Source organism: Poecile atricapillus, chromosome Z (genome assembly GCF_030490865.1).
Source record: "Poecile atricapillus isolate bPoeAtr1 chromosome Z, bPoeAtr1.hap1, whole genome shotgun sequence".
In the NCBI taxonomy this organism is placed as follows: domain Eukaryota; kingdom Metazoa; phylum Chordata; class Aves; order Passeriformes; family Paridae; genus Poecile; species Poecile atricapillus.
In genome coordinates, this window is record NC_081289.1 from 66,291,950 (window position 1) to 66,306,078 (window position 14,129).

The window sequence follows — 14,129 nt, forward strand, 5'->3', positions numbered from 1 at the left end:
TAGCTGAGGCCCAGGTGAGGAGACTCTGGAGCAGCAAAGGGTGGGAGTGCTGTGATGCTCCCTGGGCTGGGCTCACCTGGGCTGGCACACACATCTCCAGAGCCCCTCTCCACAGGGGGGTTCTTTGGGAATGAAACACGATGCTCCTGGGCCCAGGTGCCAAATATTCCCCATTTTCAGTAATGTCGTGCCTCCCGTTGCCATGGGACGGGAGGGAGCTGCACACACCTGGTCCAGCCTGCAGGTACCCGTGGGTTTTTGGGGAGGATCTGTGCTGCACCTCAAGGGTTTTTAGCTTTCCCATCGAGATGCTAGCTTTGAGCCCAGTACAAGAATTTCTGGAGTCTGCCCCGAGGCTTGCCTGTAAGCTCCCACCTCAGAGCTTGAACATTCCGTGGTTGAAGAGTGCCCAAAACTCTCCTCTCGTGACTCCTCTGAGTGCAGAATTTGGAGTCAGGTGTCTGTGTCAGCTATCAGCCTGCCCCAGAGGAAATTAAAATGCTGCAGCTCTTGAGTGCAGGGCCAGCTTGTGTAGTGAACTCATTAGTTTGGGCACTCCACAAAAAGCAGTCCCTTCCAACAGGGTGGGCAGGAGATGGAAAACACCAGAGGGGAGGCAGAAGAGCAGAGAAACTCCAGAAAGCAGTGGTGGGAAGCCAAGGATCCTGCCTTACTGCTGCAATTAAACACAGAGGACAGAGAGGATGCTGTGGGTCTTGGCCAGATGCAGGTGATGATTCCCAAAAGGAATCACCTGATCATCCCATCTCCACTCAGAGGGAAAAGGTCAAAAAGGAGAAAAATCCCAGCCTTTGGGACATCCTACTTTTGTGGCCAGTTTCGCTACCACAGCTTTCTATAAAGATTTTCAAACATAGTAGTAGGAAAAAAACCCTCAAACCTAATTGGGAAAAAAAAATAAAAAGGGGGCAAACCCATTAGAGTATATCCTTCCAGTTGTTTGATCAAAACTGTTAGGACTAAAAGTAGTAAAACTTCTTTCCTTTTCAGGATTTTGAGCTGAACAACGAGCTGAAAATGAACGTGTTAAATTTGCTGGAGGAAGTTTTGAGAGACCCTGACCTTCTGCCACAAGAAAGGAAAGCTACTGCAAACATACTGAGGTAAATGCATTTCTGATTATTTCACCTGTTAACTGCAGCACAGAGTGACACACACTCTGTATCCAGGAATTCACAGGGCTGGGTTTTCCTCCAGAGGATTTAATTTTGAAGGATCACTAAGTGTTTTATGAGCCATAAAACAGAGCCTGTTTCATTCATAAAAATACCTGTATTGGAAAGCTTTGCTGCAGAACAGCTGACAGCCACGAGTTCAGCCCTCAAGTATGAGTGAGAACAGATCTGTCTACAAAATGTCAATATTTTATAGCCACTGATCTTCAAGTACATTATTCTGCAATCTTGAGGAGCAGTAAACATTTGAAGACTAAGCAAATAAATAAATTAGTTGAGACATTTACAGGCTAGTGAATAAAATAAAACATCATGGAATATACAGATAAATCTACAGTGTGTTTTGTTAACATTTATGAAAGTATTCTGCAGGTAAACCATTACATGTGCAACAAATAGAGTATGCCTGAATTTTCTAAGACCATTTGACAGGTTTCCAACAGATTTATGAAAAAAAATGGCTGAAAAATTCACTTGTGAGGACAAATACCAAACTAAAGATGAGAAACACAGATAAGTTCTTATTAAAAGCACCTTTTCCTCTTACATAAACAAAAATGATCCTCCTTTTAATAATACCATGTGTAAACATAGTGTAAATGATTAATTGTCTCCATTTGCATCCTTTTACTGCTGTTCTAGGAAATGGTTGTTATTGTTTGTGTTCTCTCCCCTCCTAGAAATGATGTGCCTGAGCACACTGTCTGATCCACCATTTGTATCATTATATGTTCATCAGAAATTTCCTTTTTTCCACATTTTCCAGAAATTCAGACTGAATTTTTGACCATTCTTTGAAATTTTGGTTTCTGGTTTGTTTTGGGGTTTTTTTGTTTGTTTTTGTTTTGTTTTTTGCAAAGGATTAAAAAAATGGAAAAAGAGTTTTTCCTTTTATCCTTGGCTAAAAACTCCTTTATTGCTTTTCAAGACTGTTTAGCAATGCTGCTAAACAGACATGGATGCTGGACAACTTGATGTGAAATATTTCACTCCTGCTTCCTTGTGAAGTAAATTTCAATCCAATTCCTCACCCTTTCACTGGAAAGGAAAGGGTGACATTTTGGGGAAATGTCTGGTAATTAGGAGTGATTTCCAGAGTTTAACAAGGCACTGTGGAGACACAGGCTCTCAGCAAGAGAGTAAGGAATTACAGGACATAATTAATATATTTTATTTAATATTAATATAATATTACAGAAGTAAAGGGCATTACAGGCTATTAATTTGCAGCTGTTTGTGTGTAACTTTATTTGTGATACTGCGATATATTGTGAAGCTGGCACATTCCCTTGCTCTTCCACAGTCCTTAATTTTTATTGCACATTCTTAAAATAGCTTTTTTTTTATTTATAAGCTTTAAAAAAGCCCTGATGGGCTTGCTGGTGGGAGCAGGGTCCCGTGGAGGCTGTGAGCACTCAGTCCTGGGGCACCCAGGGTGCAGCTCCTCAGCCTGGGGGTGCATTCAGGGGCAGAACCAGCTGCCCAACTTGGCAATAATCAGAATATGAAATGGGGGGTGGCTCCTGCCAGGGGGTTTAACCTGGCAGAGCATCCTGGAACAGCTCTGGAGCTGGTGTTGTGGAGGGTGAGAGACCAGCAGAGGTGAGCTGTGCACACCTGAGCAAACCCAGAGGTGCCCAGGGCTGCGGGAACACAGCTTTTCCTGCATTTCCAGGAAAACACAGCATTTCCAGGAAAACACCAGTGCTGTGTGGTGCAGAGGAGGGTGTGGGGTTTGTTCTCTGCCCCGTGGTGCCCTGGCTGCTGCAGAAGGTCGTGCCAAGCGCTGAACCTGCCCCAGGCTGGGGTGCTCCGGCTGTCTCTTGTCTCCAGAGATGGCTGCAGGAACCAGCTGCTGCTGACCCAGAGCTGCTCAGCCTCAGGACAAGGCTCCCCTGAGGAGCTCCTGGACCTGCAGGGTCCCTGCCACAGCATCATTCTCTTTTCTGCACCGCACTGGGGACCCTCTGTCAGACTGCACACCATGCTCTCAGTGTGGACGGCCGGCCTGCAATGAAGAAAATGATTTCCTGAGTTCCCTCAGCCTTCCCCAAGGCCCTTGTGAAGGGTTTGCATTGCCAAAGAGCCCTGTGGTGGCAGCCTGTGTGTACCTGAGGCACCAAACCTCAGCACAGGGGGCAGGCAGGGAATGCAGCGCTCCTGCCACAGTCTCTCCCTGCCAGGGAGGAGATCCTCCCCACCAAAAACCTCTGAATTTAGGCATCCTGGCTCTTTCTCCACGGACAGGACCCAGGCAGGGACTTGTTGTGAATCCCCCTGGATGTCCTGCAGACCCCCAGGGTGTGTCCTCTGGCAGATGTGCAGAGGTGCTGCCAGCTTCCTGCTCCTCTCTCAGCTCCTGCCCCAGGGGCTGGCTTGGAAAGAAGCTGCTCAGCTTGTTCTCCTTGGAGAGATGTCACCCTCCTGCCTTCCCTCTGCACTGAGACTGCCACCTAACACTGCTTGGAGGGGAAACACAAATTACCTGCAGCTGAAGAGCTTTTGTTGTTAGAAACCAATTTGTTTGAAGATTTCTGACAGCGTGCTTTCCATAAGAAAGCGCAGATCTGTCGTACCTGGAAGTTTTGGTGAAAGTCTCATTCAAAAGCTTTCTCTGGGACAGGTTGAAAATGGGAAGGAGTAATCCAGTTGATGTGCCCTTCATAAAAACAGTCACCCACCCACTTGCTGAGTGAGTGCTATAAAATTTTGTTGTCCTGCAGAGGTGCTTGCTGCAGGCATTTTGTCTAAAACATGTATTCTATCAGAATTCTGGGTTGCCTGTCAGCTGTCACTGTAGGCCTTAGCTTCCCCACCTCTCAGTTTTTGTAGTCTGCTCTTGAGTCTGAAAGGTTGACAAATGCAGAATGGGTTTAAGACAAGCATTTCTTGTCAAAAATTCAATTCCAAGCATTCATGAAAAAATGTTCCTGCTTTCTGAGGCTTGGCACTGCCATTTTCTATGTCTCCCTGAAGGATATTGGGTAAAAATATGTCCTTTTAGAAACTGCCCCAGCCTTTGCATGCATGCACATCCTTGGAAAACCCATCCCCTTGTTAGCAGAGATCAGAGGAGCAGGAAAGGTTGGTTTTTGTTCCTAAGATCCATCACAGTCAGCTCTGGGAAAGGTTCTGCCTAGAATGTGAATGACAAGGAGAATGTTGATGGGAGATGCTGAGCTGCTTCATGCCTTGAGTCATCAAACAAAGCAGCTGGTATTTCTTGCATGATGGGATTTCTGTTGTGTGCACTGACAGGGTTTCTCTTCAGGGTAAAAGAGCTTTTTTTGATTTGGTATCTGTTCTGAAAGCCAGGCAAACTTCACAGTGTACATTTGGCTTGAGATTTTATCAGCCTTATTTACTAACCCCTGAAATCTAGATAAAATTTAATTGGTAACAAAGCAGGAAGGTATAAATTCAGACTGAACAGCAGTGAATAACTTTGATAGATAATCCTATCTGGAGAAAACCAGGTTGCTTCAAGAAACAGCTCCTCCTTCTTCTTTAGACTAAACATACATGAAATTGAGGGATATGCAGATGTCAAAATGGGATGGATGAACAGTTTTGTTTCCTTGTGTGGTCTCACCAAACAACACATTTCAGACTCTCTAACTTGCACTAGCTTTTAAATATTTTTATATGCTTTATGTACCAAAAAGAAAGACCAAGTCACGTGCTAATATTTTCAAATAGATTTTTTTTTTTTTTAATATTTGGCCTGCTCAGGCATGAAGAATAGTGAGAGAGAAAGAATCTTAACTGGTGATTCTAAGAATGCATTCTTCACTTCTGAGGATACAGCTCAGTCCTCCCTGAGGCTGACCCTGCTCAGGGGAGCCCCTCTGTGCCTCTGCTGTCTCTTGTGAGTGTTTCCACAAGGATCTGCTTCTTCCCAGCTCCCAGGGAGTGCAGTGGGAGCTGTCCAGGCAGGGCTGGCAGCCCATGAGTGTCCCCAGTCCTCTGCTGAAGCTGGGTGTCCCAAGGCTGACAGCAGCACGGGCTGAAGTGGAATCTGCTGTTGATGACATCAAAAAGCACCATTATCCAGGCTCCAGACCTGTTGCCCTCTGCAGATTTCAGTGTAGAATAGTTATGGATAAAAGGAGAGTTGGTTTTGGTTTATTTCATGAGACCACTGTGCTAGGAGAAAAGCATCTGCTTAGAATGACACCTTGAAAGTATACATAAAACACGAGATGTCATGGTAGAGAGTATGGGGGGAAGTGTAATCGTTTTCAGCCTTCTAGGAATCCCATGTTTCATACTTTATTTCATATTAAACAAGCACAAGGATGTCTGTGTCAAATGAGAGAACCTGACCTAACATAAAGTTATATTTAAGTAACTTGGATGGTGGATTTTGCTAGACTGGTGGGAATGTCTGGGGCAGAGGGACAGGGCCCATGAGGTTTCCATTGCCAGGAAAAAACCTCTAAAACCTCTTGCCATGGGGTGAACAACACCTCCTGCAGCCCCCAGGCATGAGGAGCAGCACAAAATAAGCTGCTCTGCAGGACAGATTGCCAGGCTATTTACAGGGACTGAGGCTGCGCTCCTCATTATCCCAGCAAGGAGCTTAGGGTTCTCCTGCAGAGGTGAGCACTCCTTGCCCATCAGACACAAGGTGTTTCCAGCCCTTGTGGGGGAAAAAAAGTAAAAATAAAAGGGATCTGTGAGGATTTGGAAGGCGGCAGATGAAGGGAAGGAGGTGTCTGAGGTCCTGTCCGTGTGGCTCCTTCCACATTCTTGTGGCAGTCGAGAGGGACACGACAACTTTTCTTCATGTAACAAATACATTGTTCACAGCTCGTATTTACATGGTTTCTGAAAGCATTTTGTTTAATTCTAATTGGTTAGTAACCTGTTGCTGCTCAGTTCATTGATTAGCAGTTGCTAGTGGACATTCCTGCTAAGGACTTTTTTTCCCTAAGGTGTTTACATTTTTGTCTTGTGGGTATAGAACCATTTCTCATGGGTACAAGTCCTTTTCTTGTAGGTGGAAATTGATTTCCACAAGAACAGGTTGATATATGCAGGCTGATTCTCACAAATACAGGCCTGATTTTTGATCAAAAATTAGATTTTACAGGGCCTTTCTTTTGCAGGATTTGTATGCAACGCACTCTTACTTATGTTCCTTCTCCCTACATCTTCTCACTCCTTTCTTACATAAATCCAACATTTTCAAGGTTTCTTTGTGTCTGTAATTTCCACATGAAAGAGGAAGACCTTGTAATTGTATGCCAATACACTACATCAGGGAAGATGGTGTTTGATCAATGCTTACTTCTGCCTAGTTAATTTTTGACCCATTACTCTGAAATAACCATGATAATCACAGGTTTTCTGTAACAGAACTGGAAGCATTCATTCACATTTTATTGCTGAAAGGAAATCATGTCCTTGCTACAAGGAAAAGCTGCAGTTTGCTGTCCATTTCCACACTCTGAGCTCAGTGTGGGACACTGAACAGGACAATTTCCAGGATTCATTAATTGAGAGGTCTTAAACCTCCATGGAAATATTTTACCTTACATGTCTCTAATGTTGCAACAGTTTGTACACTTTTACTGAGAGCAAGACATGACCTTTTAGGTTGCAGATTTATTTTTTTTTCTTTACTTCCTCAATTGCAGATTTAGGATTTATTTTAGATTTTGCTGATCTATGATAAGGTTTTACCATGACAATGGATAATAATGGATAATAATGGATAATAATGATAATGATGATAATAATGATGATAATAATGATAATAATGATAATAATGATAATGATAATGATAATAATAATAATAATAATAATAATAATAATAATAATTTTATGTAATATTTTCTGTTACTTTATTTTCCAGGACTCTTTCTCAGGACGATCAAGATGACAACCATTTGAAAATAGAAGATATCATCCAGATGGTAAGTTCCTCTTGAGAGTTAAGCATAAATAATAAATATTCCTATAGATATTCCTATAAATTTAGGATGTTTAAATATATAGGATATAGGGTATGTAAATATTCCTATAGAAATGTTGTATGTTTGAGTCAATAAATATATAATATAAAAATTTGTAAACATTAATAAATATATAAATAAATATTATATGCTAATATATATTAATAAATTAGACATATTATTTTATAGATAATGTATATATTATTATATAGTGATCTTTTATTCCAGGAATGCCCATTTCAGTTTGAAGATTGTAACATTTTGGAGCCCATATCAAAACTGAACACATCAAAATTTTAGTGTTGGGGTAAAATCTCAGGATTTAAAAAAAAGGGGGAGATATTACTGTATATGAAATCAGAGGTGCAGAATGTGCAGAGTTTAATTAAGCTGCCCTCATGCTCCTGGGCTGGTGGTGTGTTCCTGCTTTATGGGTTTCCAGCCGGGTGTTTGTGCTGTTAATCCTTATTTCTCCTTATGCGGAAGTTGATCCCCCCGTGGTGTGGGAGGTCCCCAGGGGGCTGCTGGTGGCCCGTGGCATGCAGAGAGAGCCCTGAGTGTTGCCCTTGCTTTTGCAGCCAGACTGCCCCAAGCCCGAGAGCTTCGAGACGCTGTCGGCCATGGAGCTGGCGGAGCAGATCACCCTGCTGGACCATGTCGTGTTCCGCAGCATCCCCTACGAGTGAGCACAGACCCCTCCTCTGGCCTCTGCAGAGCTCTGCTGAGGTGGCCAGCACCCCAAAACCCCCTCTCCTTCACAAGTTATCTAACAATGGCTGATTTGCTCTATTGCAGAAGGAATTGTTTATTTTATAGACACAGAAATGCCAGACATAAGGCTTGAAACGAGCCAATACTCACAGGAGTAAGGACAAAAAGGAAACTACTAGAAGGAGTATACAGTGTGAGGTTAAGGGTACCTGATAATGTTACAGCAAGGGAAGAAGTGATATAACTGAGGATTCCATGGATCTTACTGTCCAGGGGTTATTGGGGCACACACTGAGATCCTTTCCCTCAGTCCCCAGGGAAGGAACCACGGAATGTGAGTCCAAACTCCAGGGAGGAGTCTCAAACACTTTCAGGGTGTAGGAGGCTTCTGCCTCTGTGATAACTCATGTGTCTTTCAGAGTTTGCAGAACAGTCAGGAATATTTCTCCTCTCTCTTCCCAGATTTGCTGTCCAGACTGAGATGTTGATTCTTAGCTTAGATGTTGAGTCTTAGCTGACCCTTTTGGTACCAGAGGTGCCTCTTTGGGCCTTTCAACCCCTAGGTTATCCTCCTCCCTGTCTGCACCAGCTGTGTGCTGGAGAGGGCACAGAGGACAGTCCTGGCACTGAGTGTCCCCTGGGGGGACAGGGACCACCAGGCTGGGGTGGCCACCACACCCCAACTCAGCCCCTGACCAAAGGCTTTGCACACATAAAAGGATAATGTGGTGTAAATAGGGTCACAGCACTGTAAATTAGGATGGGGTGATGGGGGCAGAGGGGATTAAGAGAAAAATAAATCTTCTTTACAATATTTACCATTTCAGACAGCATTAGAAATGGTATAGTGAGACGCTGGAATTAATGTAAAGCTGCGTTATTAGCTTCCAGCAAATTGAGGTATCACTGAAATCTGCTTAGGCTGTGGTTACAGACAGACTCTGTACTGCATTTATGATTTTGTTTGCTTTTTTTCTATCCCATTAATGTCTAGAGAGTTCCTTGGGCAGGGCTGGATGAAAGTGGATAAAAATGAGAGAACGCCCTATATTATGAAAACTAGTCAACACTTTAATGATGTAAGTACACTCAAATACAGATTTGCTTTCTAGGAACCCCATGGACTGTCTCTGACCTCTGGATCAAAAATGCTGGGTTTTGTTGCAATGTGATGTAATGTGTTATCTATTAGTGACTAAATGCTGCAGCCTCTTTGTAATGAACCATTTAAATCAAACCAGATGAAGATTCTCGTTTCCAGTAATTGGTACTCAGCATTTCAGTGGCAATTTAAGAGAGCAGAACATTTTAAACCATTGCACAGTGCCTTTCAGCCTACTGGAGAAACTATAATTTCTCCAGAGAAATATAACACCAATTCCATGCCTTTGTATTCCTAAACACATCTTTCTCCATTATCATTTTCCTTGAATTGTACTGGGAGACTTCCAGGTTTATCACCGATGGCTTGGAGACCTTCCCATTGCATCTCCAACTCTTCTTTCCTGTTCCCATCCCCTCCCCTGCCTTGAGCTCTGTTTCCAATGTCGTTTCCCTGGGTTTCTGAATCACAGAATCACAGAATTCACAGAATCACTGGGCTGGAACAAACCCACAAGATGATCGAGTACAGCCCTATCACGTCAACCAGACCATGGCACTCAGTGCCACGTCCAGTCTTTTTATAAACCCCTCCAGGGATGGTGACTCCAGCACCTCCCTGGGCAGCCCATCCCAGTGCCCAGTCCCTCTTTCAGTGAAGAACTTTTTCCTGATGTCCAACCTGAGCTTCCCCTGGGGCAGCTCGAGGCTGTCTCCTCTCGTGCTGTCGGTGGCTGCCAGGACAAAGAGCCCGACCCCCAGCTGCCTCCAGCCACCCTTCAGGGAGCTGAGGAGAGTGATGAGGTGTGTGCTGAGCCTCCTTTTCTCCAGGATGAACACCCCCAGCTCCCTCAGCCCTTCCTCACTTGTGCTCCAGGAGCCATCACTTCTGTCCTGCCTAGCTGGGGGTTTTCCTGCCTTGCCCATCAATTTGTGACATGTTGGAAGGGACTGTGGGTCAGTTCCCTGAGCCCTGCCTCTCTCCATGGCCAGATGAGCAACCTGGTGGCCTCGCAGATCATGAGCTACGCCGAGGCGCCCTCGCGGGCCAGCGCCATCGAGAAGTGGGTGGCGGTGGCCGACATCTGCCGCTGCCTGCACAACTACAACGGCGTGCTGGAGATCACCTCGGCCCTCAACAGAAGTGCCATCTACAGGCTCAAGAAAACCTGGGCAAAGGTGTCCAAACAGGTGAGAGGGACCCAGCCAGGGCAGCGGCTCTGGCACCCATGGCTCGCCATGCCCAGGGGTTGAGACAGGATCCCCTCCTGCTTTGCCACCACGCGCGCGTTTCCTGCTCCTGAAATTCAGGTTTTTTTATCTGTGGGAACAAAATGTTTTCAATGTAATTGGCAGGTGCCAAAGACACTCTGGCCTGAGCTGCTGGAATGTTCGAGTAAACTAAGTTTAGGTGTTTTCTGATGGACACATCTGGGTGGTTGCAAAGCTACGTGGTGGTTAAAGTCTGGTCAGTGCCTAAAACAGGATCTGCCTGTGCAGAAAGCCTTTAGGAAGATCACAACCTCTCAAATCCCTGAGGCTTTTCTACCCAGAAAGAGGCTGTTGATAAAAGGTCTTCTTTCTCATTTAGGAGCTCAATTTAGATGCAGTGAACACCTCTCCCAAGCCCTTACCTGGCTGCTGAGAATGTCAGCAGAAACTGTGAGAATGACTGCCAGCCACAAAAACATGACACAGACATGGAAAAAAAAGGCCTGTCAGGATGAAGATAATCCAGTCTTTTATGTTCTGTGTTCTAAATGGTTCTGAGAAATACAATTAAATTACATTCTGACTACACCACCCTGTCCAGTCAGCTTTTTGCCAGCTGCCTCACAGCTGGTGCTATGTTCTTCTGTCTAAAAATCTGTGAAAAATTCTTTCAATACAAACTGTTATAAGTGAGTTTACCTCCAAAAAGTTTTACAGATAGAATTTGTTTGATTTTTGAGCTTTTCAGTTAAAAAAGAAGAAACCAAAGCCAGAGCAGACTGATGTTGTGGCACAGTCCTCTGGTACCTGTAGGGAATGCAGTCTGGCTTTGTCATCAGCCTGCTCTGTAGAGGGAAGTGACTCTGTCTGCCTACAACTCTCTCTCTAAATTGGAAATTCAGTTCCAAAGATGAGGAATTTCTCATCATTCTCTACGCTGAAGTCTCAAGCCAGTAGCATAAGCAGGCTGAAAATCAAACTTATTTCACTTAAGAAGGAACCAGGGCCTGGTGATGCCCACTGACAGTGATTTGTGTATAAATATATTGTACATGGATATATTCTGATTTACATACTCAGCTTTTCTCTGGAACTTGGAGGTGAAATCAGCTCCAAGGCAGTGACCACCCCTTGCTGTCACCAACTTCAGGGGCTCCTCAGCAGCCTGTAGGCTCTGTCACATTGTGTGCACAGCAAACTGAATTCCAGACCATTAATGTAATAAACCTGTGGGTTCTCCTCCACTCACAGGGTGATAACATTAGCATCAGCACAGGCTCTGTGTATCACTCACAGGGAAACTTTAATGCTGCCTAATCTCCATTTTCAGGAAGACAGGAGGAGCTGCAGTAAGGCTGAATTCCTAATGCCTGTGGTACTGCTCTTAAAAATGGGGTGGGGATGATAAGTGAATTACACCTTTGATAGAATCTAATTACAGTCTTTTACATGCAGCAGCAATGATGTTTGTAATGCATTTTCTTCCCAGACAAAAGCACTCATGGACAAGCTTCAGAAGACTGTGTCATCTGAAGGAAGATTTAAAAACCTGAGAGAAATGCTCAAAAAGTATGCCTCCCTACAGTATACAACTGTGTTTTGTTATAAACAGCGGATAGTTCATGTTAAAGATTAACTGGCTTTGATTAAGCTTTAATAATTAATTTGGGTTTTTGGGGTTTTTTTCTTTGCCTAATAACCTTTTAAAATGTAGGTTGGTTCTATTTGGCATTGCTGTTCTGCTGAATGTGCTGTGATTTAATGTCCTTGATGGGTAAACATAGTAGCTCCAGAGAATTACTGAAACAAATTAAACTATTTTTCTGTGTGAGCATTCCCTGTTGGGGTTTCACTTACACTGATAAACATTTTCAATAAGTGTAAAGCCAGCTTTATAAATTAAAGTTTTTATGAAAAGCAAGACTGTTCTAGTTAAGAATTTTGGGGCCTGGGACTAACCCTGTGTCAGGTCACAGACACATTCATATGACACAAAATTATGTTTCTGACCATAAATTATGAGAAGAACATAGAGACAGGACAAAGGCAGAGGGATAATTCTCCTCCTGTGGCCTCCCAGCTGGCTGGAAAATAACCTGCTTTTTTTGTGCAGCAGTCCTTGATTATTGTTTCCTTTAACTGATTTGCCGGATTGCGCTTGACATTCTGTAATTTTGGTATCCAGGATATTCCATGTCAAGTGTTCCACAATTTATGTGCTGATTCCAGCTGTACAAAAACCTGAATTTTTGTGAGTTTTGTAATAGGAAGCAGGCTTTTCAGAATCGAGTGGCACAACTACCTCAAGTGATCTTGAGAGAAGCTGAGGACCGAACAGCCAGAATAATTAATGGTGTATTTTTAAAAATGCCATTAATATTAGATAATGGACATAATGCATTCAATCTATCACAGGCAGAGCAAACACACTTCAAGCAGAGCCACAGGAGGTGTTTGTCCTGGAAGGGAATGCAACCCATAGATTAGAACTCAAACTAATAGTTTGTGCAAGTTGGGGAGAACAAAAAAATGCATTTGCAAATGCAGCTGCGGGCAGATAATCTGATTTGTTTGTTGACAGCTGTAACCCACCTGCTGTTCCCTACCTGGGGATGTACCTGACTGACCTGGCGTTTATCGAGGAAGGAACACCCAACTTCACTGAGGAAGGCCTTGTCAATTTTTCCAAAATGAGAATGGTAATTTTCAGTTCCTTGCAGGCTTCTGCAGTTTAATTGTGTGAGTTAATTATTGATTTCACCGTGGCTCCTCCGGGTTTTCCTCCGGAGGAGGAGGTGCTCTGGTGCTGTGCAGGAGAGGCAGCGATTGCTGAGCAGTGGCTGGAGCTCAGTCTTCTATCACCACCTCCTGGCAGGCTGGCTGCTCTCACAGCCTGAGCTTGTCCCCAGCTCACTTGCTCAGAAAGGACAGAAAAAGCAGCTGCCTGCAGCTCGTGGAGGAGCAAGAAAAAGCTTTTTTAAATAGCCAGAATGACAGGAATGCAGTGATTCACCAGGAAGCAGCAATCACAGTGTTCTTTTCAGAGTGTGCTCTGGTCTATTTGAAAAGCACTTTGAGGTTGATGTCTCTCCCACTGCCATGTAATGGTGTTTTGTGACAGCTCCTGGGCATGGAGATTTCTGCCCTAATCTCAGTTTAATGCCCATCCTAGGGCTGCACTCTGCAGCAGTCCCTCCAGGTGAAGAACAGGGAGGTTTCACCATGGGCACAGGAGGGGCAGGGTGGTTCACTCGGGCCTGCTGAGGAATAAATGTTTGATTTGGGAAAGTGAAGTCCTGGGGAGCTGCTGGCAGATGATCTCTACCCTTCCCTCCTCCCAAGTTAAATGGAATAATCTGCTGCAGAATTCTTGCTTTGTGTGGCTTAGCTGAAGTCAAGCTGTGGCTGCACTTACATGCCTGTGTTCTTTTGAAAGATCTCCCACATTATCAGGGAAATCCGCCAGTTCCAGCAGACCTCCTACCGCATCGAGCACCAGCAGAAGGTGAGGCTCCTGCCTGCTGCTGAGATCCAGCTGTGGCAGCAATTGCTTCTGAGCTACAGCTGCCACTGACAGGTGGAGCTGCCGTCCTCTGCTCCCACGCCTGGAGGAGAGGACAGACAGACCCACGGACGTGTCCCTGGGGTGGTGAGACCCTCAGCCTGCAGGGACTCTTTGTCTGATGCCTTGTAAAGAAGTTTTTTTTGCTCCTTTGGAAGGTGTCTGGGGATTGCAGCCTTGGAGGGTTGAGAGGGAGGTGTGTTCTCCCTGCCATGAGATCCTGGGATGAGGGTCAGGAGATGCCCCAAGCACCTGCTGAAGCATCCTGAAATCCTTTTTCCCTTTGTCCTTCTCTGGAGTGATGCAGCTGTGACCAAAGCTGGTCAGTGCCCTCAGAGAGGGCTCATCTCAGACTCCAGAGGGGCATCTTGGGCTGAGGTAACCTGG

General features: G+C 44.6%; 1 protein-coding gene across 2 annotated transcripts in view; it reads left to right on the plus strand.

Moving 5' to 3' along the window:
• Positions 1 to 14,129, plus strand: part of RASGRF2 (Ras protein specific guanine nucleotide releasing factor 2) — a 117,991-nt gene that overhangs the window by 99,064 nt on the left and 4,798 nt on the right. For both annotated transcript variants that reach the window (XM_058826944.1, XM_058826945.1), the window contains exons 19-26: positions 1,012 to 1,124; positions 7,057 to 7,117; positions 7,735 to 7,838; positions 8,862 to 8,946; positions 9,962 to 10,159; positions 11,670 to 11,749; positions 12,762 to 12,879; positions 13,617 to 13,685. In XM_058826944.1, the coding sequence (XP_058682927.1) occupies positions 1,012 to 1,124; positions 7,057 to 7,117; positions 7,735 to 7,838; positions 8,862 to 8,946; positions 9,962 to 10,159; positions 11,670 to 11,749; positions 12,762 to 12,879; positions 13,617 to 13,685 (828 nt within the window). The remainder of the gene's footprint in view (positions 1 to 1,011; positions 1,125 to 7,056; positions 7,118 to 7,734; positions 7,839 to 8,861; positions 8,947 to 9,961; positions 10,160 to 11,669; positions 11,750 to 12,761; positions 12,880 to 13,616; positions 13,686 to 14,129) is intronic.